This window comes from Magnolia sinica, chromosome 9 (genome assembly GCF_029962835.1).
Source record: "Magnolia sinica isolate HGM2019 chromosome 9, MsV1, whole genome shotgun sequence".
NCBI lineage: Eukaryota > Viridiplantae > Streptophyta > Magnoliopsida > Magnoliales > Magnoliaceae > Magnolia > Magnolia sinica.
The window spans coordinates 7,660,435-7,682,776 of NC_080581.1; the positions used below are offsets into that span (position 1 = coordinate 7,660,435).

A 22,342-nucleotide genomic window follows, 5' to 3' on the forward strand; every position below is an offset into this window, starting at 1 on the left:
GTCTCATTTTTAATTTATCATATACAAAAATGACACTAACCCGGCATTCTTAGTTGTCCCATTAATGGAAATCAAATTGACCGCATGACAGAGTAAGTGATAATTGAACTTCCACTGCTCAACATTTCGCAGGGCTACAGAAACTTTGGATGAAGTTGATATTTTTGTGTTTTCAGTTCATCCCATTAGGAATGAACTTGTGAATGATATGGATGGCATATAAGCATCACGGTGGACACTAGAATAGTATCAACGGTAAGCATATCCCTACCTACTTTCTCTTGTCACACATTCCACTTGATTTTTAGATCGGATTATATTTGGGCCCATGCCTTAACATGACCTGACAAAAAGGTTGGATGAAGTGGATTTCTCACAAATATCACGGTGGACCCACTTAACTTACCGTAGTTAGAAATTCATCCGACAGGCAATATAGATGACAAGCTGTCGGCATCAAAAGTGAATTGCCTAATGTAAGTTACGTGAGCCTCACTATAATAAATGTTATATCCGCATCGTACATTCAAATTGCTAGATCATTTTAGGGCATGAGCCCAATACCGAGGAGGATACAGGCTCAAGCTAACCACAATATAGAAAGCAGGGGATTGAACGCTTAATATTGAGGACTTCTTGGGAGCCACAGAAGTTTTAGATCAAGTTCATATTTGTTGTCCCTTAATCTAAGTATGTGTGACCTTAGGAACAGGTTACATGGCAAATAAACATTATTTGCTGGTCTCTTTGAAGTTTCAAGGTGGGCATCATTGTACCCGACCCTTTCTTTGGTGTTGGTTCACTTAGATTTCGATGTGCCTCAATTTTTTCATTTATGCGCTAAAATGATATCGTGAAATGGATGAATGGTATGAATATAACACATACATCATAGCAGGGCCCACAAAACTTGATAACATCCAAGCACCACTAAGGTCTCGTGCACACCACGCAATCCACAGGAGCTATACGGCACCATATTACGTGTTACTGTATTACACATGTTACCCTTACCATGGGGCTCACCTTGATTATATGTTATATATCCACACTGTCCATCTTTTTTTCGGAAGTAGATTGGCTGGTGTACCTCACACCAGCTATATAGCTGCTGTATTGACGTAAGCAAGTTTTGAGGGTCTGATCATGAGTATGTGTTATATCCGAACTGTCCATTCATTTGGCGAGCTCATTTTAAGGCTTGATACAAAAAATAAGACAAATCTAACTATCAAGTGGACCACACTGCAAAAAGAAGTGGGGGATTGAACGTCTACCATTAAAACCCTTTTTGGGGTCACAGAAGTTTTGGATCAATATGAAATTTGTTTTTCCTCTTCATTCAGGTCTTTGTGACCTTATGAACAGATTGGATGGAAAATAAACATTATGGTGGGCCCTACGAATTGTTTAACAGTGAAAATCATCATCTTTGCTGTTATTTGTGGTGTGGTCCAGATGATCTTTGAATATGATTCATTTTTTGGATAATGCTTAAAATGATCTCTAAAAATAGATGAAAGGTGTAGATATAATAAATACATCACTGTGTGGCCCACGTAACTTTGATCTCCTTTGAACCATTCGTACAACTCGGAGTTCGAGGAGCGTCAGTGCTTGTCTTTGCACGACACGTACCTACAACAACTATATAGCTGGTGTGGTACACCAGCCAATCCGCTTCCCTTTTTTCAGTCTACTTTAGAATGTTGTACCAAAATTTAAATAGATCCAAATGTCAGGTGGGATACACCACAGGAAAAGTAGTGATTGAACACCCACCGTTAAAAGCTTACCAAGACCCACAGAAAGCATATCCATAATGTTTATTTACCATTTGCCTATTGATAAGGTCAACCAGACCTAGATGAATGGAAAATACAAACATCAGATTGATCCCAGACTTTCGTGGCTTAAAAAAAATTTTAATGGTCGTTCACCACCTTTTCCTGTGGGTGGTCCATAAGAGATTTGGATGTGCTTAAGTTTTGGTATAACTTTCTAAAGTGAGCTAGAAAAATGGATGATCGGCATGGATATATAAAAAAATTCATTAAAGTGAACCCTCACATGATAAGGTAACACTTAATAGGAGTGGGGGTAATTAACAAATTTCAATTGCGCCGGTTTCCCTAGATTTTCACTTCGCACCTCTGTTACAGCACAGACATCTTCCCCGTATATTTTCAAATATGTTATCCGACCGCTGAAGAGGAGACAAAACTCGACCTCACAATAGCCTTGATATATATATATATATATATATATATATATATATATATATATATAGCCTAAACCAAAGCTCGACTGGACGGGTTGAGGAATTTGAGCATTAGCACAACTCAACCTGACCTAAACGAAAGTTTGGCTTCAGCCAGTCTCTGTATGGTTAAGCCCTATGTCTATAATCCATTGAGCTTTTCGGTTTGTACAAGTGGGGCCATGGTTCAATGACTGAGGCGATTGGTTTGTAAGCCCTGAATTCGGTAGAACTTGGCCTAGAAATCTCCTACATACGACAATGTTGGCTTTTCAATCTATAGCCCACAAACCCACAACCAAACAAGAAATACAATAATGGTCTGCATTCAGACGAAAAAAGACTCAAAATTAGTAGCTAGAATCCTCCCATCTATGAGATTCATGTCTATCCATGATAGGCCAAGTCAAACCAATGCTTTAGATCAATGAAACATGGGCTTAGATTCTGTTCATTCTTCCTTCACAAACGAGTTGGAGTTATTGAAAATTGACCATGAAGGTGAGAAAGCAAGCTCAGATGAATCTTATTCCTGCCCTGGCACACTTACGACCCAAGATTGGAAGATCCGAACCATAAAAGGAAGGGAAAGAAGAAGAAGAAGAAAAAAAAGAAAAACCAATCTCTTTCTAGATTATCAACAGCCAACAACAACTATTTTCCACCCACATTGTGATGTTCTTCCTCAGAGATGATATCTGAAACGCTGATTATTGTGATCGCAGCTTCCGGATGATTACTGGGCCCCAACTGATCGTTTTCTCTTTTTCCATCAGTGTTAGAAACCCCCTCAGCGTTGGAATATTCACTTCTTTCCCCAGGATCCAGCCCGGTTTCGCCATTGTTAGCATGTTGTTGCACCATTTCAACTTGCGCGGTGGCCCCCACATCATTGGACAGTGAACTCTCTTTTGAATCACCACCTCGTTGGCATCTGCATCTATATACATGGTAAATTATATACACAAAGAGAGCTAGTGCTGAAGTGGCTCCAGCCACAATGTAGAGGGGAAAGAGGTGAATATTCGTGTTCGTCGCCGGGGTTTGGAGTGGGTCAGGGCATGTTGTTTGGTCTCCAAACCATCTTTTCTCGATGTCGACCATCTTGTTTCCTTCAGTGAAACTCAAGACTGCGTGAGAGACATCAGTCACAATGGCAGAACCTTTTTGAAACACCTGTGGGAGATAGAGAAGGACATGGGTCATGCACTAATGAATATTTACAAATAGAGAGATATTGCAGGGTCAGGTGGTGGGAAAAAAAAAAGGTGGTGGAGAGGGTCCTTACGCTTACCCGGGTGGTAGATTCCTAAGAGTTTCAACACCGGGTCAAGGGTTCGAGTGCCCACCAGTGGTGAAATCCCATGGCGTGCGTGTGTGGGGTGCGTGTGCGTGTGTAAAAAGTAAAAAAATTAAAAAATTAAAAAAAAAAGGAAGTGGTGGAGCTGATTTGGATGGTTTGATCAGAGAGAGAATGGGCCATTTTGCAGGCCCTACGGACACCAAAGAAGGATAAAAGTTGGCGCATGTGCAAAAAGACACGTTGATGTATATATTTCCTATTCCACTGTTAGAAGAAACGTTGGACATGCACGAAGGGTTACATGAGTGGAGACTAGTGAAATATAACCTTCCGAAACCAAGGAAGAGCAACCACAGACAAATGAATGCCTCAAGTAAAAAAATAAAAATGAATGCCTCAATTACCTTCATGTAGTTGGATGAATCGGTACTTTTTTTTTTTTTTCAAATGAACGGCTTTCATTGATAGACAAAAGCTTAACAAAAGGATATAATCAAATACTTAAACCTTTAATTAGTCAATTTGTAGTATTTATTTTCACAGTATACTATTTTACAACAGTAATGAGGGAGACCATGTGTTGTATTTTGTTTCAAAATAATTATTAAAAATTTGATTTTTCAAATTTTCGATTTCTCTCCACATTTGAAAATTTTTGATGTTTTTGGATTGTGGGTTTTGTCCCATATCGGATTTGACAAAATAAATCTTCTTGTATATAAGATAGGCTTTTTGCCTTGGGCTTGAGCCCCATTTAGGGAGCATGTGAATTTGGTCCTGTGGAGGATTTATATCAACATATATAATACATATATAATCTATGCCATTGACCACACACGGGTGCGGGTGCGGGGCGAGTGTACTCACGTGGGTGTATATGTATGGGTACTCGCGAGACTTTATTTGCAAGAGTGTACTCGCACTTACGCTATTTCATTTTAAACCAAAGAGATGTATCCGTTCCGGTTAGTCGTACCTATTGGGTTTAAACCCAACGGATCTAACCCTTTGTAAAGGGTGCTTATGCACCACTTTAGAGTCTATATAAAGACTTCCAATTCCAGTTTCAAACTTACGAAAAATTATCTCTGTGGTTCGAGCCAGCGTACAGTGAGTGCACCGCTGGGACCGAGTCATAGTTGTTGTATCCTGGAGGTCAATTGCTCTGGAAACCTGTTGCACTTGGGACGTTGTCCAAGGGGAGCAAATTCGATTTCAAGCCGAATGACTCAGTCACCCCTTGATTCAATTCAATAAGCCCTCTTTCTCAAAATTTTATTTTCTTTTTTTGGTTCTCAATTTTCTATAGTCTATTTAATTCAACCAAATATTCCAACACCATGTTGGTTATTTGATATAGAGCGGGTCGTGGACAGTTTCATGGTCAAGATAGATCGGAAAAAGGCCCGATATCCAGATCGTCAGACTTTAAATGGATATATCACACAAATAAGAATGAGCTATATTGGACATACAATATATGATTTTGGGGTAGGATGAGCTACTTTAGCCACCCACGCTGAATTTGCGAAATACCATCAGATCGATGGTCAAAATCCTGTTTTAATTTCATTTTTTACTATTTATAGTAACTTTTAGTTTGAGTATAACTCTTCATCTGCTAGGCTTTAAGAGTTGCACCCAACATGAAAAGTGCTTAGAATAATTAAAGAACATTATGGCTCGGCCAAATAGAACACTATTTTTGGCCAAAAACCATGCGCACTGGTAGGAATCATGACCGTCTATAAATAGTAAGTTTACTATTTATAGTAAGTTGCGAATTCTAGGAGTTTTAATTGTAGTTTAATTCCGAAACTTCTTCCATGGCTTAGTATCCCTATTTAAAGGGGTGTAAACTCGTTTATTCATCAATCAATCAAATTATGAATTTTTTAGAATTTATTTTCTACTTTCCTTGATTTTTCCTCGTGGATTTGAGAAGTCTTTGTGAGGAGTCCAAAGAAGCTCCATGTATTTGGAGTAGTTATCCTTAAGGAAGACGGTGATCAACCTCTTCACATTCATCCCTGCGTCATCATCTAAGAAAGGTGCTTACTATGTTGCAAAAGAACAAATTAGGGTTTTGAAGAGAGGAAGATGGGCCACACCAACGTCATGAATTCTCATTCGAAGAACTAAGGCCCTGGATCATGCACCTGCTGAGTTTGTGGAAACCCACATAGGTTGATCAAGAAGTATGGGCTTATGTTTTGTAGGCGGTGTTTCCGCAGCAACACCAAGGAGATTGGCTTCATTAAGTACCGCTGAGAAGACAAGTTCTAGGTAGTCAAGCATCCGATGGAGGTAGGCAAGTGGATTTTAGTAGATGGCATCCAATGGAGGCAGAAAGGCAAATATTTTTTTTAGTATCTGTGTAGTTGAGACTTGTTTTCTACAACATGTTTAAAAACTGTGGGTGGGGTTGTTTGCACTTGAATACTTATTCGAGGATCTTATAGTTTTTTTTGTTTTTTTTTTTAAAAAAAATTTAACAAAAGGAATTTCATTGATCAAAATCAGAATGTACAGTCGGTCCGGGCATCCTTTTGTCAGCCCGTGTGCACCCGAATCCTGTTCCTTTGTATCTTTGTTGTTGATATCAATGGAATCTCAGTTTTCCCAAAAAAAAAAAAAACCATTAAAAAAATAATAATCAGAATGTACAGTTGCTTTACATTCGGGCTGGATAGGCACACAGCCTATCCCAAGCCTATCGTGAGGCCGAAAACGAGATCTTATAGGTTGCTTTCTCTAAATATTTAACGATGCCTCTACTGATTTAGAAAAAAAAAAAAAAAAAGAACAAATTATTTCTAAACTTGAAGAAATGTTGCTTCATGCCCTGATAGCCTCGTGTTCCTAAGCTATATTGTGAGTGCTTTAAGCATTAAAGTAGGTGAGGTGAAGGTGATGAGGGCTATTTGGGAATGGTTGTTACGAAGATGGCTAGTGAAGTGAGGAATTTTCATGGACCGGTAACTTTCTACTAAAGATTCATCAGGAACAACACCATTGTAGCATTTGATTATAGAGTGCCTGAAGAAGGAGAAGTTCAAGAGGCTGAGAAAAGCTTTGCTTATAATAAAAGAAAAATTATTTACTGCTCCTTTCTCAGCCTTACCAAGCTTTAAAAAGTTATTTGAGGGGGAGAAAGATGCTTTATATGTTAGGATCAAAGCCATACTCTCGTAGGAGAGAAATGGCTTCTACAATAAGAAATTGAGCAACACTTGTAAGTAGTCAACATATGAGATTGAGTTGTATGCAGTGGTTCAGGCCTTGGAACACTAGAAGCAATTTTATTTTATTTTTTTTAATATATAGATGAAGCTTTTTATTATTATTATTATTTATTTATTTATTTTTATATAGATTATCAAGCTTTAAAATTCACTAATAGCCAAATTAATGTCAATCGGATGCATACTAGGTGGATTTTGTTTATAGGAATTTCACTTTTTGTAGTGAAGCACAAGTTGGTTTAGCAGCACAGTTGTACAGGGTTTTCCCGGGCTCTCCTGGCTATTTTTTGTCCCAGGGAGTCCTTTTGCTGTAAATCCTTGATTTTTGGAATTAAAAAAAAAAAAAAGAAAAGAAAAGAAAAAGAGTTGGGTTAGCAGAATAAAGTAGCATATGTGTTAAGAAAAAGAGCTTCTTTGTCAGTCACAATAACTAATGAAGTTGCGAGTTTTGACTACCCGAAGGAAGTTGAGGAAGAGGATTTCAAGGAAAATCAGGTTAAATGCCAGATGCGGAACAATAGTCTTACATGTACAAAATGAATTTCTCTTTCATGGAAATCGGTTGTGCATTCCAAGGTGTTCACCTAGGGAACGTGTCATCAAAAAATTGCATGAAAGTTGCTTAAAAGGACACTTAGGGCACGACAATATTATTAGCTTTAGTTGGAGAAAGATGTGGGGAAGTTTTTGTAGAGATGCCTTGTCTGTCACGTTAGAAAGGGTCAGGTATAAAATATAGGTCTCTACACTTCATTGCTTGTGCTAGAAGATACTTAAGAGGACCTATATATGAACTTTGCACTAGATCTTCCTTGGACTCAACAAGGCATGGATTCTATGTTTGTGGTGGTTGACTAATTCTCTAAGATGACTCATTTTCATTCCTTGCAAGAAGATGATGGATGCCACCACTATAGATAATTTAATATTCAAGGATTTAGTCAGATTGCATCGTGTACTAAAGACTATCACATCCCATCATGACACCAAGTTCCTTAGCTATTTCTGGAGAACATTGTGGAGGAGATTTGACAGGTCCCTATGATATAGTAGTGCCTACCATCCATAGAAAATTGGCCAAATAGAGGTGGTAAACCGAATGCTTGGAACATGATTAGATGCCTTGTCGAGGAACCATTAGGAGGCGAGGACTGCGTCATCTAGACAGGGGAACCATCAAGAAAATTCACAATTAAATCAGTATGGAAGATGGTACAATCGGTAGGAGAAAGAAGGTAATGGGATAAGTGGGTTTGACATAACAAATTGCCACCGAAGATCTTCGTCTTCGTCTCGAAAATTCTAAATGAAGCAGTCCTGGTAGACATCGGTGTAAAAAGAAAGGGAGCAATTCTCACTTCATGCTGTACATGCTGTGAAGGTGCAAATAGCCGCTAAGAGGAGTCTCTAGATCACCTATTTGTGAAAGGAGTTTTCGTAATGTGTATTTGGTGAGAATTCTCCACCGTCCTCTCAGTTTCCTTCCTTGAAGGCCAATCGGCAGCAGGTCGAGCCTCTAAGTGGTGGAGCTTGGCTAATGGCAACTCCAGCCTCGGTATCCTCCATGGGATAGCTTCTCAGCTAATTTTCTGGGAGATCTGGAATGCTAGAAACAGGAAGCGGTTTGACGAATACCAGCTGAATGCAAACCAATATATAGCCAAAATTCAGAGATGGTTCTCTGTCATAATCTCCTCGTTCTCATTCCCACCAAGCAAAAGTGTCAGAAACATCGGGGCTCTTCAAGACTTGGGAATCCAATCAAATCAAGGTAGAATCAAACCCCTTTGCATTATCAAATGGAAAAGGCCGGCGGTGGGATGGGTGAAATTGAATGTAGACGGGTCCTCCAGGGGAAACCTGTGCCCCTCAGGCAATTGGGGGAGGGTGCCAAAACGATAAAGATAATTTGATATTTTGTTTCTTAAGAGGTTATGGCATCAGAACAAACTTCCAAGCTTAAGTAAAAGCATTGTTGGATCGGATGAATCTTTGCTTGGAGAAAGGACTTAATTTAATTGAAGTAGAAAGTGACTCAGAAGCAACTGTGAGCATTTCTTCAAATACTAGTCCTAGCCAATGGAGTATCTTCTACTAGAAGAAGAAGTTAGAAACTATACATGGGAAGGCCACCATCTCAATTCAGCACATCATGAGGGAAGCAAATAAAGTGGCTGATGGGCTGGCTCATATGGGTAGTGAAAGCCAATTGGATAGGGACTTCGAGCAGCTTGAGGACCTCCTGCTTATGACCAAAGGAGAACTCCTTTTCGACTGAGCGGGCCTAAGTATAGTCAGAGAATCGAAATGAGGATCTGTTCATATTCAGTTTAGGATATGATAGGCTGCCTTCTCAAACTTTCGTATTGGAGGTCCAACCTGAAATTATATGTCATCTGTAAAGTAACATTTTAGATTAATGAAACAAGTGCTCCTTTAAAAAATAAAAAAATAAAAATTGCCTTGTCGGGGATTGGCCTAAGCAGTGGAACTCTTTCTAGCTTAGGAAAAGTTCACCTTTAATAATAAGATGAATAGGCCTAGGAAATCTCCTTTGGAGGTTGCAATGGTTGAGCCTTGAAGCATACATTGGACTTGGTGAGCCTTCCCAAACTTCCAGACATGAATTTTGCAGTTGAGAACATGGCAAACAGGTTTCACGTACACATGTTTTCGATGCTTGTGAACAGAGAGACGGCTAGTTTCTTCAAGTCTTCTAGGGGTATAAGGCAGGGTGACCCTCTTTCTCCTAGTTTTTTCATCATTGCAGCTGAGGTCCTCAGCAGGGGACTCTCGAACCTGGTGGATCATGGTCTTTGCCACCCATACAAGATCCTTAGAGGGTGCCCCCAGGTTTCTCACCTCCTTTATGCAGATGATACATTACTGTTTCTTAATGGAGGTAAAGCCTCTCTCGGTAGGGTGAAGGAGTTTCTTGATAGATTCCAAGCGGACTTGGGCCAGGTCATTAATCTCAACAAAAGTTCGTTATATGCCTCCTCTAAGCTATCCATTTCCAAAGTCAGAATGATTGAAGGGCTGCTAGGAATCTCTAAATCGTCAAGCCTCTTAATGTACCTTGGAGTTCCAATGACAGTGGGTAGAATTAAATCCTCTTCCTTTCAACATCTCTTCGACAAAATTGAAGGGCGTATCGGTGGGTGGCAAGCTAAATGCCTTTCTCAAGCTGGAAGAGTGGTGTTGTTGAAGCACGTGTTGGGGAGCATCCCAATTCATACTCTTGCTGCATCTCACATTCCGTTGCAGGTCCTTCACTCTCTAGAAAAAAGGTTTGTGGACTTCTTCTGGGGCTGGTCAGAAGGCAAAAAGAAATTGCATTGGAGAATCTGGAAGGTGGTGACTCAAACCAAGCTAGAGGGAGGCTTGGGCGTCTGCAGTCTTTCGGAATCAGTGAGTGCGTTCCGCAGCAAGATGGCTTAGACAGCTCGGTTCAGGGGGAGTTCTAGCCTTTGGGGCCTGTTTATGGTGGCAAATATGTGGGTGATCTGGAGGAGAATCCCACCCATAGAACTGTGCACGCTGCTTCCCCATTTTGGAAGAATATTCGTTCTAAGCTGTCGTTTATGGATGCCAATACTCAGTGGATCCTTGGCCAGAGTTATTGCAGCTTGTGGAATGTTAACTGGACAGGACTCGGCACTTTCAAAAACTTGATCTCTGCATCAATTCCTGATGCTATTTCCTCGCTGCAAGTACGTAACTTTCTCGATAAAACTAGGCCTCTTCCCCCCTCAGCTATGTTTCAATTTCTGCCACAACAGGTTATCGATCATGTTTTCCAGCATGGAATCTATGTAGCTGATGGTCCAGACGTGCCGGTCTGGTTATTATCTGCATCGGGTGCCTTCTCCGTTCAGTCTGTGTGGGCCGCTAGCAGGCCTATCAAAGCCCATAAAGAATGGGTTCGCTGGGTGTGGCACAAGCTCATGCCACCCAGAATTTCTGTATTCCTCTGGAAACTACTGAACAGAGCTCTCCCTATTGATAAAGTTGTCCAACGTCGTGAGAATGAGCTTGCGTCCAAATGTATCTGTTGCAGCAACAATGGGACAGCTGGCCCTGCTGTGGAATACATCAAGCATCTATTTTTGGACAGCGAGGTGGCCAGCCGGACTTGGAGCCGCCTAGGAGAGAAATTCAATATCAGGGTCTGCTTGGTGGTCTCGGTGGAAGCCAGGCTGATGTAATGGTGGGGTGCTTTGCATGGGAGCCGGAATTCAAATCTCTTAAGCAACCTTGCCTCGGGATTTCTGCTGTGGGAGACTTGGAAGTCGCGAAATGCGGCTCGTTTTGAAGGCAAAAACGTCAGCTCCGATTGAATTCTTCTGTGCATCCATTGGCGGATCCAATCCATTGCCGAGAAGACTGGCTCGGTCCCCTATCAGATGACAGAGGTTGCTGCCCCTCATCAGCTTGGAAGGCAATCAACGTCCAACAGTTCAGCCGTTGCAGTTATTCTCTTGCAGCTGTTCTCCTCCTTCTAGGGTTGAAATAGTGAGGTGGATCAGACCTTATTTTAGATGGGTAAAGATAAATGTGGATGGTTTTGCTAGGCATAATTCGGGGGCAGCTGGAGGCGGGGGAATTTGTAGAGGAGATAGGGGACAATTCCTTTTTGCCTTCTCTTTTGGTTTTGGTGCTGCACGAATTCTTACTCTGAATGGCGAGTGGTTTATGAGGGACTAAAGTTGGGCCTAGACAAAGGCTTCAACCAGATCATCATTGAATCTGACTCACTTCATGTAGTGAATACTCTTACTGGGATGTCTCAAGCAACTTGAAAATGAAGCTACTGGATAAACTGCATAAACAGGTTAAAGAACAGAGGAAGGGTTGAGTTTACGCATATTTTTAGAGAAGGCAACGCCCCTGCAGACGCGTTGGCCAGGCAGGGGAGTGACTCTCAGTCATCCTTGGTTTTTGACCATTTGCCAGACATTCCCTCTAAGATTCGAGGGATGATTTTCCTTGACAAGACGGGTCTAGGAGCGGTTAGAGAGAGCCGCGGCCTGTAGATAGACTTTGTAGATGATTTTCATGTCTTTTTGTCGGTTTTGATATGATAGGAGTCCTCAGGTTCTTTTTCTCCCATGATCTCCCGAATCAGTCTATGTAACTACAGAATTTTCTATCATTGAAGACATATTTTGTGTTTTTTTTTTTTTTATAAAAAGGTTTCACATACACATTGCATGCTAATTTGAAGAAATAGTTGGAGGAGATGAATGCTAAGTACAAAACAGATGTTGACAAGCATAGGAGACTGAAGACATTCTACGACAAGCATATGAGACTGAAGACGTTCTATGAGGGAAACATGGTGATGGTCTACTACAGAAAAGAATGCTTTCTCGTGACAAGCTGAAGCAAAAGAAATATGGGTCGTACAATAAATTAGGGAGGCTGATGACAACACCGATGTACTTGATCTTCCTGAAGACATGGTGATATGTTAAACCTTCAATTTCACTTACTTATATAAGTAATATACACTTGAGGAGCCAGTTTCTCAAGAAGTCAACTCAAGCACGAGTTGATGAGAGTCCAATACACAAGAAAGGTGAAAAGGGCACTATAAAAAAGTAGAAAAAAAGAAAGAAAGAAAGATTGTCGCAATTGAAAATGGTGATAATAATATATGGTAGATGGCTTGGAGATAAACTCACCTAAGGTTAGGAATTCACTATAATAAGATCGTTGCAATTGAAAATGGTGATAATAATGCAGCTGAGTTACGGGCTATTCACCACAATATGAAATTTTGTTTGTCCCAAGGTCTTTTGAGAGTGCTCCTTGAGTCTGATTCCAGTTGGGTGGTGGATTGTTAGAAGAAGAATTCTACTATCTCCTGGAAGTGGTCCTACTGGATGACGAGGATCAAAATGCTCAACGCTCGGGGTACATTTCGGATTGCCCATGTCATGAGAGAAGCCAACGGCCCGGCTGATGGTTTGGATAAAGTAGGGAGCAAATCGCAAGCCAACAGGTTCTTCCAAGATATTTCCTCCCTTCCCCGGATTGTTAAGGGTCGTGTTCTCATGGATAAAACAGGTTTAGCCTCCTTTAGAGAGCATTCCAGATCTTCCCCTGTATAGGATATGATAGGCGGGCCGGGCTAGGGCCTGTGTTCCCCACCCGAATAGGCTAATTGTATATTTTGCCTTTCAATGCAGTGATTGTTTTATTTTATTTTATTTTATTTTATTTATTATTATTATTATTATTTTTTAAGGTTAGGAATTCACTCAACTAAATACAAGACAACTCACTCACTCTTAAAGATGATCAAAAGATTTGATAAAAAGTAGAAAAATACACTAATGATTCTTCTTCACTTGAGAGAGTAAATGGGAGTAGGTGGAAGAGAGACGAGCATTAAATGGAAAAGGGTCCAAGGTGACTGTTGGTGCCGATCTCCTGAGCCACATCAGGAGCTCTTTCTAAGAAGAGGGGAGTGATGTAGGATAGTCCACTGAGAAATTCTCGAAGTAATAAAAGGGACCATTTCGCAATTTAAAGAGTAATAAAAGGGACCATTTTACAATTAAAGTGACCGTTTCGGTGCTGAATTAAAGTTTCTTCAAAATTCGAAAGATCTTATTATTCCTTCTGGATTCAAGGACGGTTTTTAGGCAGAAGATAGTGATCTTCTCCCTTAATCTTTTACCCTACCTGCCACGTTATGTAATTAGAAAGGTAAGGCTGGGTGGGGCTTGGGCTTGATGAATTTTAAGTGGGTCAGGTTGGGTCAATGGGTCATTGGTCAAAGGTTGGTGTAAATTGGGTCAGGTTGGATCTAACTCTTACACACTTTGAGAGAGAGAGAGAGAGAGAGAGAGAGAGAGAGAGAGAGACTCACGAAACCGAAGCCACCTGTCGGATAGGTCCGTCCAACCACTGTGCACTTACCACAATAGTTCTTGAGTGCCACTTTCAAATAAAGAATCTCATCTACTATAGCGGATACTCCATCGTTGCAACTTCCTTTGGACAAAGCGTCTGCATAATCCTCTTTGGTTGCATATGCCTTGAGCTTTGAGTCCTGAAATCCTAGTTCTTTTAAGAACTCTAAAACAAAAGATCCATTTTGATATCCCACACACTCACCGTTCTTAATCAAGGATTCTATATCTGTTATGGACGGTTGTAGCTTCTGGACTGTTAAAATAGACGTCAAATTTGCTGTGAAACTAGTCACCAATATAAGTACAACGAATGTCCATAGGTTTACAACAATTCTAGAGTAGTTGCTTAGTAGCTTCTCTCCTGCCATCATTAAAAGAAAATCTTATTAGGATAATGGAAAACATGTAGATTGCTGGCATGTAGTGTGGGACACCTTAATGAAGATTTGGGTCATCTGAATCGATGGAAAATCAGCCCAAAAAGAAAAAGAAAGAAGAGGGGATGAGAAATCAGGGGTATTCAACGAAATATGACGCCCAAACACTTCAAAAGCCATCCCCATGTGATTTTGACGGTGGGGGTACCTTTTGCATGCATAGGTGTACACGACTGACATGTCGGCACGTGTGTACACCTTGCACGTGGAAAGCCTCTTCATTTCTCCGGACATACTTTTTTTTGTTGATTTATTATAAATGGTACAAGAAGTTCCCAGGTTTTTTTTTTTTTTTTTTTTTTTTTTTTTGATTCTTGTAATTGACTTTTAGCTACTTACGGTTTGCGAAAACCAGCGTTGAGATACAGAAGGAGATAATCTTGCCAGCTTGTTGTGGAAATGATCCTTGAAAATCTGGATTTTTATCATGTTCGAAAATCCAAACCAAAATCCCTTTGAACAAGAAGAGACCGATTGTAGTCAACCACATTTCCTTTGTTAGAGGCTTCAAGAACCACCAAGGGCAATTGGTCCCATCTTCATGTTTTACAGGCACAATCATAGCGATATCACTCTCAACATAGGGTTGGGTAAACTCTACGTAGTTTGATCTGTTTGCAGTGATGGTTGTATCTCCCACAACTGCATCAAACTTCTGCTCCACTCAAAAGAAAAAGGGAAAAAAGAATGTGAATAATGGCTAATCTGAAAAAGACTGAGAAAAAGTAATTTAACAACATCTATTGACTGTTGGATGTAAGCAATTTTGTGTTCCAAACATCTAGTATCAGTAATGCCATAACAAGTAAGCTTTCCTTTTAGGTTATGACAGGTCTTAAATAGCCTATCAAGGTCATTTTCTCTTTGAATTAGCTTATTTGTTCCCCGTTTGCCAAACACCTTGAAAGAGAGAGCAATGATATTGAACTGTAACATATGTGGCACATTAGGGGAGTTTAAGATGGTAGGTTACATATGCATCTGTAACATGTAGAGTGTTTGAACATTGATGGTATTAGGTGGTAAATTTGGAATTTGTGATGCAAGTGCAAGCATCTTGTGTTCTCACGTGCACCCAAAACACTTACTGTGATTAGAGCTGGGCATTGAGTTGGGTCGGACCGAGTTAGGGCTGACCCGACTCGATCTAGTTTTGAAATAGGCCTGACCCAAATTCGACCCAACTCAGCACTGAGTCCAGCATGCCTAACCCGATCAGAGTTTGGGTCTGGCCTAGACTAATCTGGACTGAGTCCGACCTGATTAGAGGTAGCAAGTCTGGTCAAGTTGGTACCGAGTCAAGTTGGGTGCAGCGCGTATCTATGAGCTGAAATCACAACTCAAAACCTAGATTCACTTGCTAGAATTGCAACCTCTCCATCAGCCGCACGGCATCTCATATATGATACATTAGATTTGAGTTTTATATATATATATATATATATATATATATATATATATATATATTTGTGTGTGTGTGAGAGTGACGCAGGGATGAACGTGATGAGGATAACTACTCCGAATCCACGGAGCTTCTCTGGACTCCTCACAGAGACTTCTCGAATCCACGAGGAAAGAAAGCAGAAAATAGAAATAAATTCTAATAAAATTGAAATTGATTAATTGATCCATAAAAACGAGTTCACAACCCTTTAAATAGGGCTACCAAGCAATGGGAAAGAAATTAGAAGCAAACTACAACTCAAACTCTTAGAATCCGCGACTTACTATAAATAGTAAACTTACTATTTATAGACGGTCGTGATGTCTACTAGTGCGCAAGGTTTTCGGCCAAAAATAGTAAGTGTCCTATTTGGCTTCACCAAACCGTTCTCCTAATTATTCTAAGCTCTTTTCACGTTGGGAGCAACTCCTAAAGCCCGACGGATGAAGAGTTATAATCAAACTAAAACTTACTATTTATAGTAAAAACGAAATTAAAACAGGGAAACGACCGTCAATCCAGGGGTTTTTCGCAATTCCGGGCTGCGCAACCCGGCGTAGCGGGTTGGTTGGCTTCAGTAGCTCGTTCTACCCCAAAATCATATATTTTACGTCAGATAACTCATTCCGGATTGCAAGATACGCCCGATTTAAGGTTCGATGGTCTGGATCACTTCTTGGCCATGTAATTGTCTGCGACCCGCTCTACATCAGTCTCCTCCACTTCAAAAGAACTCGTCCTCGAGTTCTCGTCATGCTCTGGTTCATGATACTCGGTCAGGTCCGCGACATTGAAAGTCTGTGAGATTGCCATGTCATCTGGAAGATCAACAATATAAGCGTTATCATTAATCTTTCGGATGATTGGGACAGGTCCAATTTTCTTATTTTTCAACTTGTTGTACGTCCCGGTCGGAAATCTCTCTTTGCGCAGATGGACCATAACGCGGTCGCCCACCTCGAACACTTTTTGTCGCCGATGCTTGTCCGCTTGTTCCTTGTACTTCTCATTCAAGGCATGTAGCTTGGTCTGCACTTCTGCATGGATGCCCATGATTTTGTCTGCCATATGTTCTGCTGCAATGCTCGTGCCTGGATGCTTGGGCAGAGGGACCAAGTCAAGTGTTTGGCGAGGCACTCGTCCGTATATAATCTGGAATGGTGATCTCCCTGTTGAGCGGTTCACCATGTTGTTGAATGCAAACTCTGCTTGAGACAAGGCCAAATCCCACTGCTTCGGTTTTTCTCCTGAAATACAGCGAAGGATGTTTCCCAACGTGCGATTCACAACTTCGGTCTGCCCATCAGTCTGTGGGTGGTAAGCACTGCTGAATTGAAGTCGTGTATCGAATCGATTCCATAAAGTCCGCCAAAAGTGGCTAATGAACTTCGTGTCACGATCGGAAGTAATGGTCTTGGGGACCCCGTGTAGCCGTACGACCTCCCTGAAAAATAAATTCGCCACGTGTGTTGCATCGAGGGTCTTCTTGCATGGGATAAAGTGCGCCATCTTAGAGAAACGATCTACCACCACGAACACTGAATCCATGCCACGTTGTGTTCGTGGGAGACCAAGTACGAAGTCCATTGATAAATCCTCCCAAGGGCCGTTAGGCACTGGTAACGGGGTGTAGAGGCCCGTATTCTGAGATTGCCCCTTGGAGGTCTGACAAACATGACAACGTTGTACGGCTTTTCCCACATCGCGTACTAACTACGGCCAGTAATACCGCTCTTCCACAAGAGCTCGCGTCTTGTCTCGCCCCAGGTGTCCACCGAGGCCACCTCCATGTAGCTCCTGAATAATCTGCTCCCTCAGAGAACTTTGGGGGATGCACAATCGATTCCCTTTGAAGAGAAAATCGTCCTGTATATGAAGGTCACTGGGGTGACCTTCTTGACACTTCATCCAAGAATCTTTGAAGTCCTCATCCTCGGCATACAGCTCCTTGAGACAGTCGAAGCCGACTACCTCGTTGCTCATTGTTACTAGTAGTGATGCACGACGGCTAAGTGCATCAGCCACCTTGTTCTGCTCCCGACTTGTGCTTGAGCGAACGTGAATTCTGTAAAAACGTAACCCATCTAGCATGCACACGATTCACGTTAGTCGACTATTAATAAACTTTAATGCTTGATGGTCGATGTACAAAACAAACTCTCTTTGAATCGAGATAATGTCGCCAATGTCGCAGTGCCAACAAATGCGTACAACTCAAGCTCATAAGTCGACCACTTCTTTCGGGTTTTGTTGAGCTTCTCGATGCTACCGGCCTGCCTTCCTGTGATAATACTCCTCCAATTCCGACGTATGAAGCGTCACACTCAACCTCAAACAATTTGTCGAAATTAGGAAGTATCAAGACCGGTGTTGTAGACAAACGATGCTTGATCTCATGAAAACTCTTATCAGCTTTATTGGTCCACTAGAACGGTCCTTTTTTCATGCAATCTGTTATAGACGCGACTATGGTGCTAAAATCTCGCACAAATCGACGATAGAAAGTCGCCAACCCGTGAAAACTCCTCACCTCATGAATGTTTGTCGGGATCGGCCATTCCCTAATAGCTCGCACCTTTTCATCGTCCACACGAATGCCTGTGGACGTTACAACAAATCCTAGAAACAATAGACTATCAGTTAAAAAACTACACTTCTTCAAGTTGAGGTACAACTTGTTAAGTTGTAGGACCTGTAGCACCTGCCTGAGATGTTTCCTGTGCTCCGCCTCATCCTGGCTATATATCAATATGTCATCAAAATATACTACCACAAATCGGCCAGTGAACGGTTTTAGAACTTGATTCATCAAACGCATAAAAGTACTTGGTGCGTTCGATAGGCCGAAGGGCATGACCAGCCACTCATACAACCCTTCCTTGGTCTTGAATGCCGTTTTCCACTCATCACCGGGTCGAATACGAATCTGATGGTACCCGCTCCTTAAATCTAGTTTAGAGAATACCTTAGCCCCTTCTAACATATCGAGCATGTCGTCCAACCGTGGTATTGGGAACCGATATTTGATGGTAATTTTGTTGATTGCTCGGCTGTCGACACACATGCGCCAGCTTCCATCTTTTTTTGGCGTTAATAATGCTGGTACGGCACATGGGCTCATGCTCTCTCTCAAGAGACCCTTACGGATCAATTCCTCCACTTGCCCCTGAAGTATCTCACACTCCTTCGGACTCATCCGATAATGAGGGCGATTGGGCAGGCTAGCCCCAGGGACGAGGTCTATGTGATGTTGGATGTCTCTCATGGGGGGCAATCCATCAGGTAAATCCTCAGGCCAGACTTCTTTGAATTCATTTAGCAACAGTCTTAAACTTGGAGGGATGTTTGAGGGTTCCTCTTTCTCGCCCTTCACCACTAAAGCATATACCTCGCCGGTTTCCTTGGATTCTTCCATAAAATCCCGAATGGTCAAGAAGGAACTCCCCTCCACTTTAGAGGCTTCAGGGTGGTTCTCTGGTGCCATAGGGGCAAGGATTATTTTTCGACTATCCTTGACAAATACGTAAACATTATCTCGTCCTCGATGGGTCGCATCACGGTCCGACTGCCAGGGTCGACCGAGTAACATATGACAAGCTTCCATATCGACCACGTCACAAAGTATTTGATCTTTATAATTTTTGCCAATTGAAAACGAGATAGTGCATTGTTCAGTTACCTTGGTCTCATTCACTTTTTTTATCCAGCCAATAGAGTATGGAGAAGGATGTTTCATCGTTGGTAGCCGCAACTTGTCCACCATTACTCTCGAGACGATATTTTCGCTACTACCACTGTCTATGATCACATCACAGACCTTTCCGTTGACGGTGCACCGAGTACGAAATATATTGTGTCGCTGTGGATGTAATTCCTTTCGTGGGGCATACAGTAATCGCCTCACAACTAGAAATTCGCCACGATCCTCGCCCGTCACTTCATCGCCACCTGCTATTTCTTCAGTGGTTTGTTCATGTTCATCAAAGCGATGGTCTTCTTCTGCAGCCTCATCTTCAGTGCCCCCTTCGTTTATAGTCAAGTGCGCTGCGGGACGTTGAGGACAAGTGTTTGATAAGTGGCCTGGTTGGCCACAGCGGTAACAATTATTCGACCTTGGCCGAGCATAAGGATTTGGAATCCTACTCGGACTCGCTGTTGCAGGTGCTGCACGTTGAGGCCTGGATGAGCCGCTCCCCGTATCACGGTTTGCGGTTGTAGGAAGTTGAGGTACTGGGTCTTTTCCTCGTGGCAGCACTGGATCCTGCGTGGGACCCGTCATGGGGGGTCGAGTTGAAGGATATGGACGAGCAGGAGCTCTTGCAAGTTGTGTTTCCGCCCTACCCGCCAATTGAACTGCTTCATCCACAGTCCCGACTGGGTACATCTGAACTCGGTCCTGAATTGTCGGTCGCAACCCACCTATAAATCGCGCCACCTTCTGTGACTCAGATTCTGACAGATCGTTTCGTGTAGCCAGCCGTTGGAATTCTTCAGTATAATCTGTGACTGTTCGATTTCCTTGCCTGCAATTTTGATATTGCTGGAATAATATCTGCTCATAATCACTGGGGAGAAATCGAGATCGAAGAAGACGTCTCATCCGTGGCCATGATGAGATAGACGCCTTGTTCTGGCGAGCTCGTGAGAGTTGTAATTGTTCCCACCATGCAGAAGCACCAGATTTTAATTTAAACGCTACCAATTTTACCCTTTTATGATCTGGCACGTCCATATAATCAAAATATCTCTCTACTTCGGCTAGCCAATCGAGAAAATCTTCTATACGTAATAAACCGTTAAAACTAGGAAGTTCAGCCTTACCTCGATAGTCTCTTTCAGCACGATCTAGATGATCACCTCCATGGATTGGTCGTCGTGCAAAACCCTCATTAAGGTCCTCGTCGCTAGAACTTGAATCATCTGGTGTAGCCCTGCGGTTTGCCACTGGTAGTGCTCTACGAAAATCGGGGTTGTGTCGTACAGCAACCATGGGTGGTGGAGCCACCACGGGTGGTGGAGCACCGCCTAGGGCTCGGGGCGGAAGTAGCGCATCTGCAAGACGGTCGAGAGTTGCCTGCAGCCCTTGCATGGTCAACTGACTCTCCCGGTGGAAAGCTTCCATTCTTTCCGAAAGATAACGAATCCCTGGATCACCGTCCACAGGATTTTGATTCATACCTTCGTTGTTCGCCATCGGCCCGAGGGGAATCCTCGCTCTGATACCAATTGACGCAGGGATGAACGTGATGAGGATAACTACTCCGAATCCACGGAGCTTCTCTGGACTCCTCACAGAGGAAAGAAAGCACGAGGAAAGAAAGCAGAAAATAGAAATAAATTCTAATAAAATTGAAATTGATTAATTGATGAATAAAAACGAGTTCACAACCCTTTAAATAGGGCTACCAAGCAATGGGAAAGAAATTAGAAGCAAACTACAACTCAAACTCTTAGAATCCGCGACTTACTATAAATAGTAAACTTACTATTTATAGACGGTCGTGATGTCTACTAGTGCGCAAGGTTTTCGGCCAAAAATAGTAAGTGTCCTATTTGGCTTCACCAAACCGTTCTCCTAATTATTCTAAGCTCTTTTCACGTTGGGCGCAACTCCTAAAGCCCGACGGATGAAGAGTTATAATCAAACTAAAACTTACTATTTATAGTAAAAACGAAATTAAAACAGGGAAACGACCGTCGATCCAGGGGTTTTTCGCAATTCCGGGCTGCGCAACCCGGCGTAGCGGGTTGGTTGGCTTCAGTAGCTCGTTCTACCCCAAAATCATATATTTTACGTCAGATAACTCATTCCGGATTGCAAGATACGCCCGATTTAAGGTTCGATGGTCTGGATCACTTCTGTCGTCGACCAGGCCTTTTCTGATCCATCTTGGCCATGTAATTTTCTGCGACCCACTCTACATCAGAGAGTTGAGTTTTGGATCGAGTCGAGTCAGTACCAAGTAAGATTTCGGGTCAAGTTACTGGGTGACTTGAAGTCTAACTCGGTTTGAATTCAGATTATACGAAGTTAACTCAATTCAAATCAACTCACCGACTTGGTTCGGATTGAGTTGAGTTTGCCGAGTCAGAGTCGTTCGGTGCCCAGCTCTAACTGCGATGATCAATTGTGGAAGCCAATTGCCTGTGACCCGGGGCTGCGTACATGTGGGGTCCAAAAAGATGTCTCAAAGAAATCCACTCCATCCATCTATTTTACAAGACCACGATAGACAGGATTCCAAAAATCAGGTAGATCCAAAACTCATATAGGCCATACCACACCAACCAATTGGGATTGAATGCCTATGGGTGATAGAAGTTTTGTATCAGAATGATATTTGTGCCTACAGTTTATCTGAGTGGTAATAACACTAGGAAGGGTTTGGATGGCATATAAACATCGTGGTCAGCTCCAAGAAGGTTATAATGGGTGTACGTGTATGTTCCCACTGTTTCATTTGTATGGCTCACCTGTGTTTTTGATCTACCTGATTTTTAGAATCCTGCCCTATTGAGGTCTTTCAAAACAGATGGGCCGAGTGTATTTGTCACCGACATCTCTGTGGACCCCACACAGCCCCGGGTACAGGTATATCTATGCGTCCGGGGTGACAGGCAATCCGCTTTGTAAACCAGAAGATAATATAGAAAAGGGAGTTAAAAGATAATATAGAAAAGGGAGTTTCTTTTGCCTACGTGGGCATCAGCAAACGGAAACGGATTG

The 22,342-nt window shown here is 42.1% G+C and overlaps 1 protein-coding gene and 1 pseudogene across 2 annotated transcripts in view; one reads left to right on the forward strand and one right to left on the reverse strand.

Annotated features, from left to right (window-relative positions):
* The window catches only part of LOC131256798 (glutamate receptor 2.9-like), a 100,314-nt gene that overhangs the window by 44,670 nt on the left and 33,302 nt on the right, over nt 1-22,342 (reverse strand). Inside the window, exons 3-5 of one of the 2 annotated variants that reach the window (XM_058257840.1) lie at nt 14,511-14,826; nt 13,689-14,095; nt 2,878-3,436 (exon numbers count right to left, since the gene is read on the reverse strand). The exons of the other annotated variant lie outside the window; for it this stretch is intronic. Of the exons in view, the coding sequence (XP_058113823.1) occupies nt 2,915-3,436; nt 13,689-14,095; nt 14,511-14,826 (1,245 nt within the window). The 3' untranslated portion in view covers nt 2,878-2,914. Of the gene's footprint in view, nt 1-2,877; nt 3,437-13,688; nt 14,096-14,510; nt 14,827-22,342 lie in introns of those variants that run through there. 2 annotated transcript variants of the gene reach the window in all.
* Nucleotides 5,664-5,972, forward strand: LOC131256800 (small ribosomal subunit protein uS14z/uS14y/uS14x-like; annotated as a pseudogene).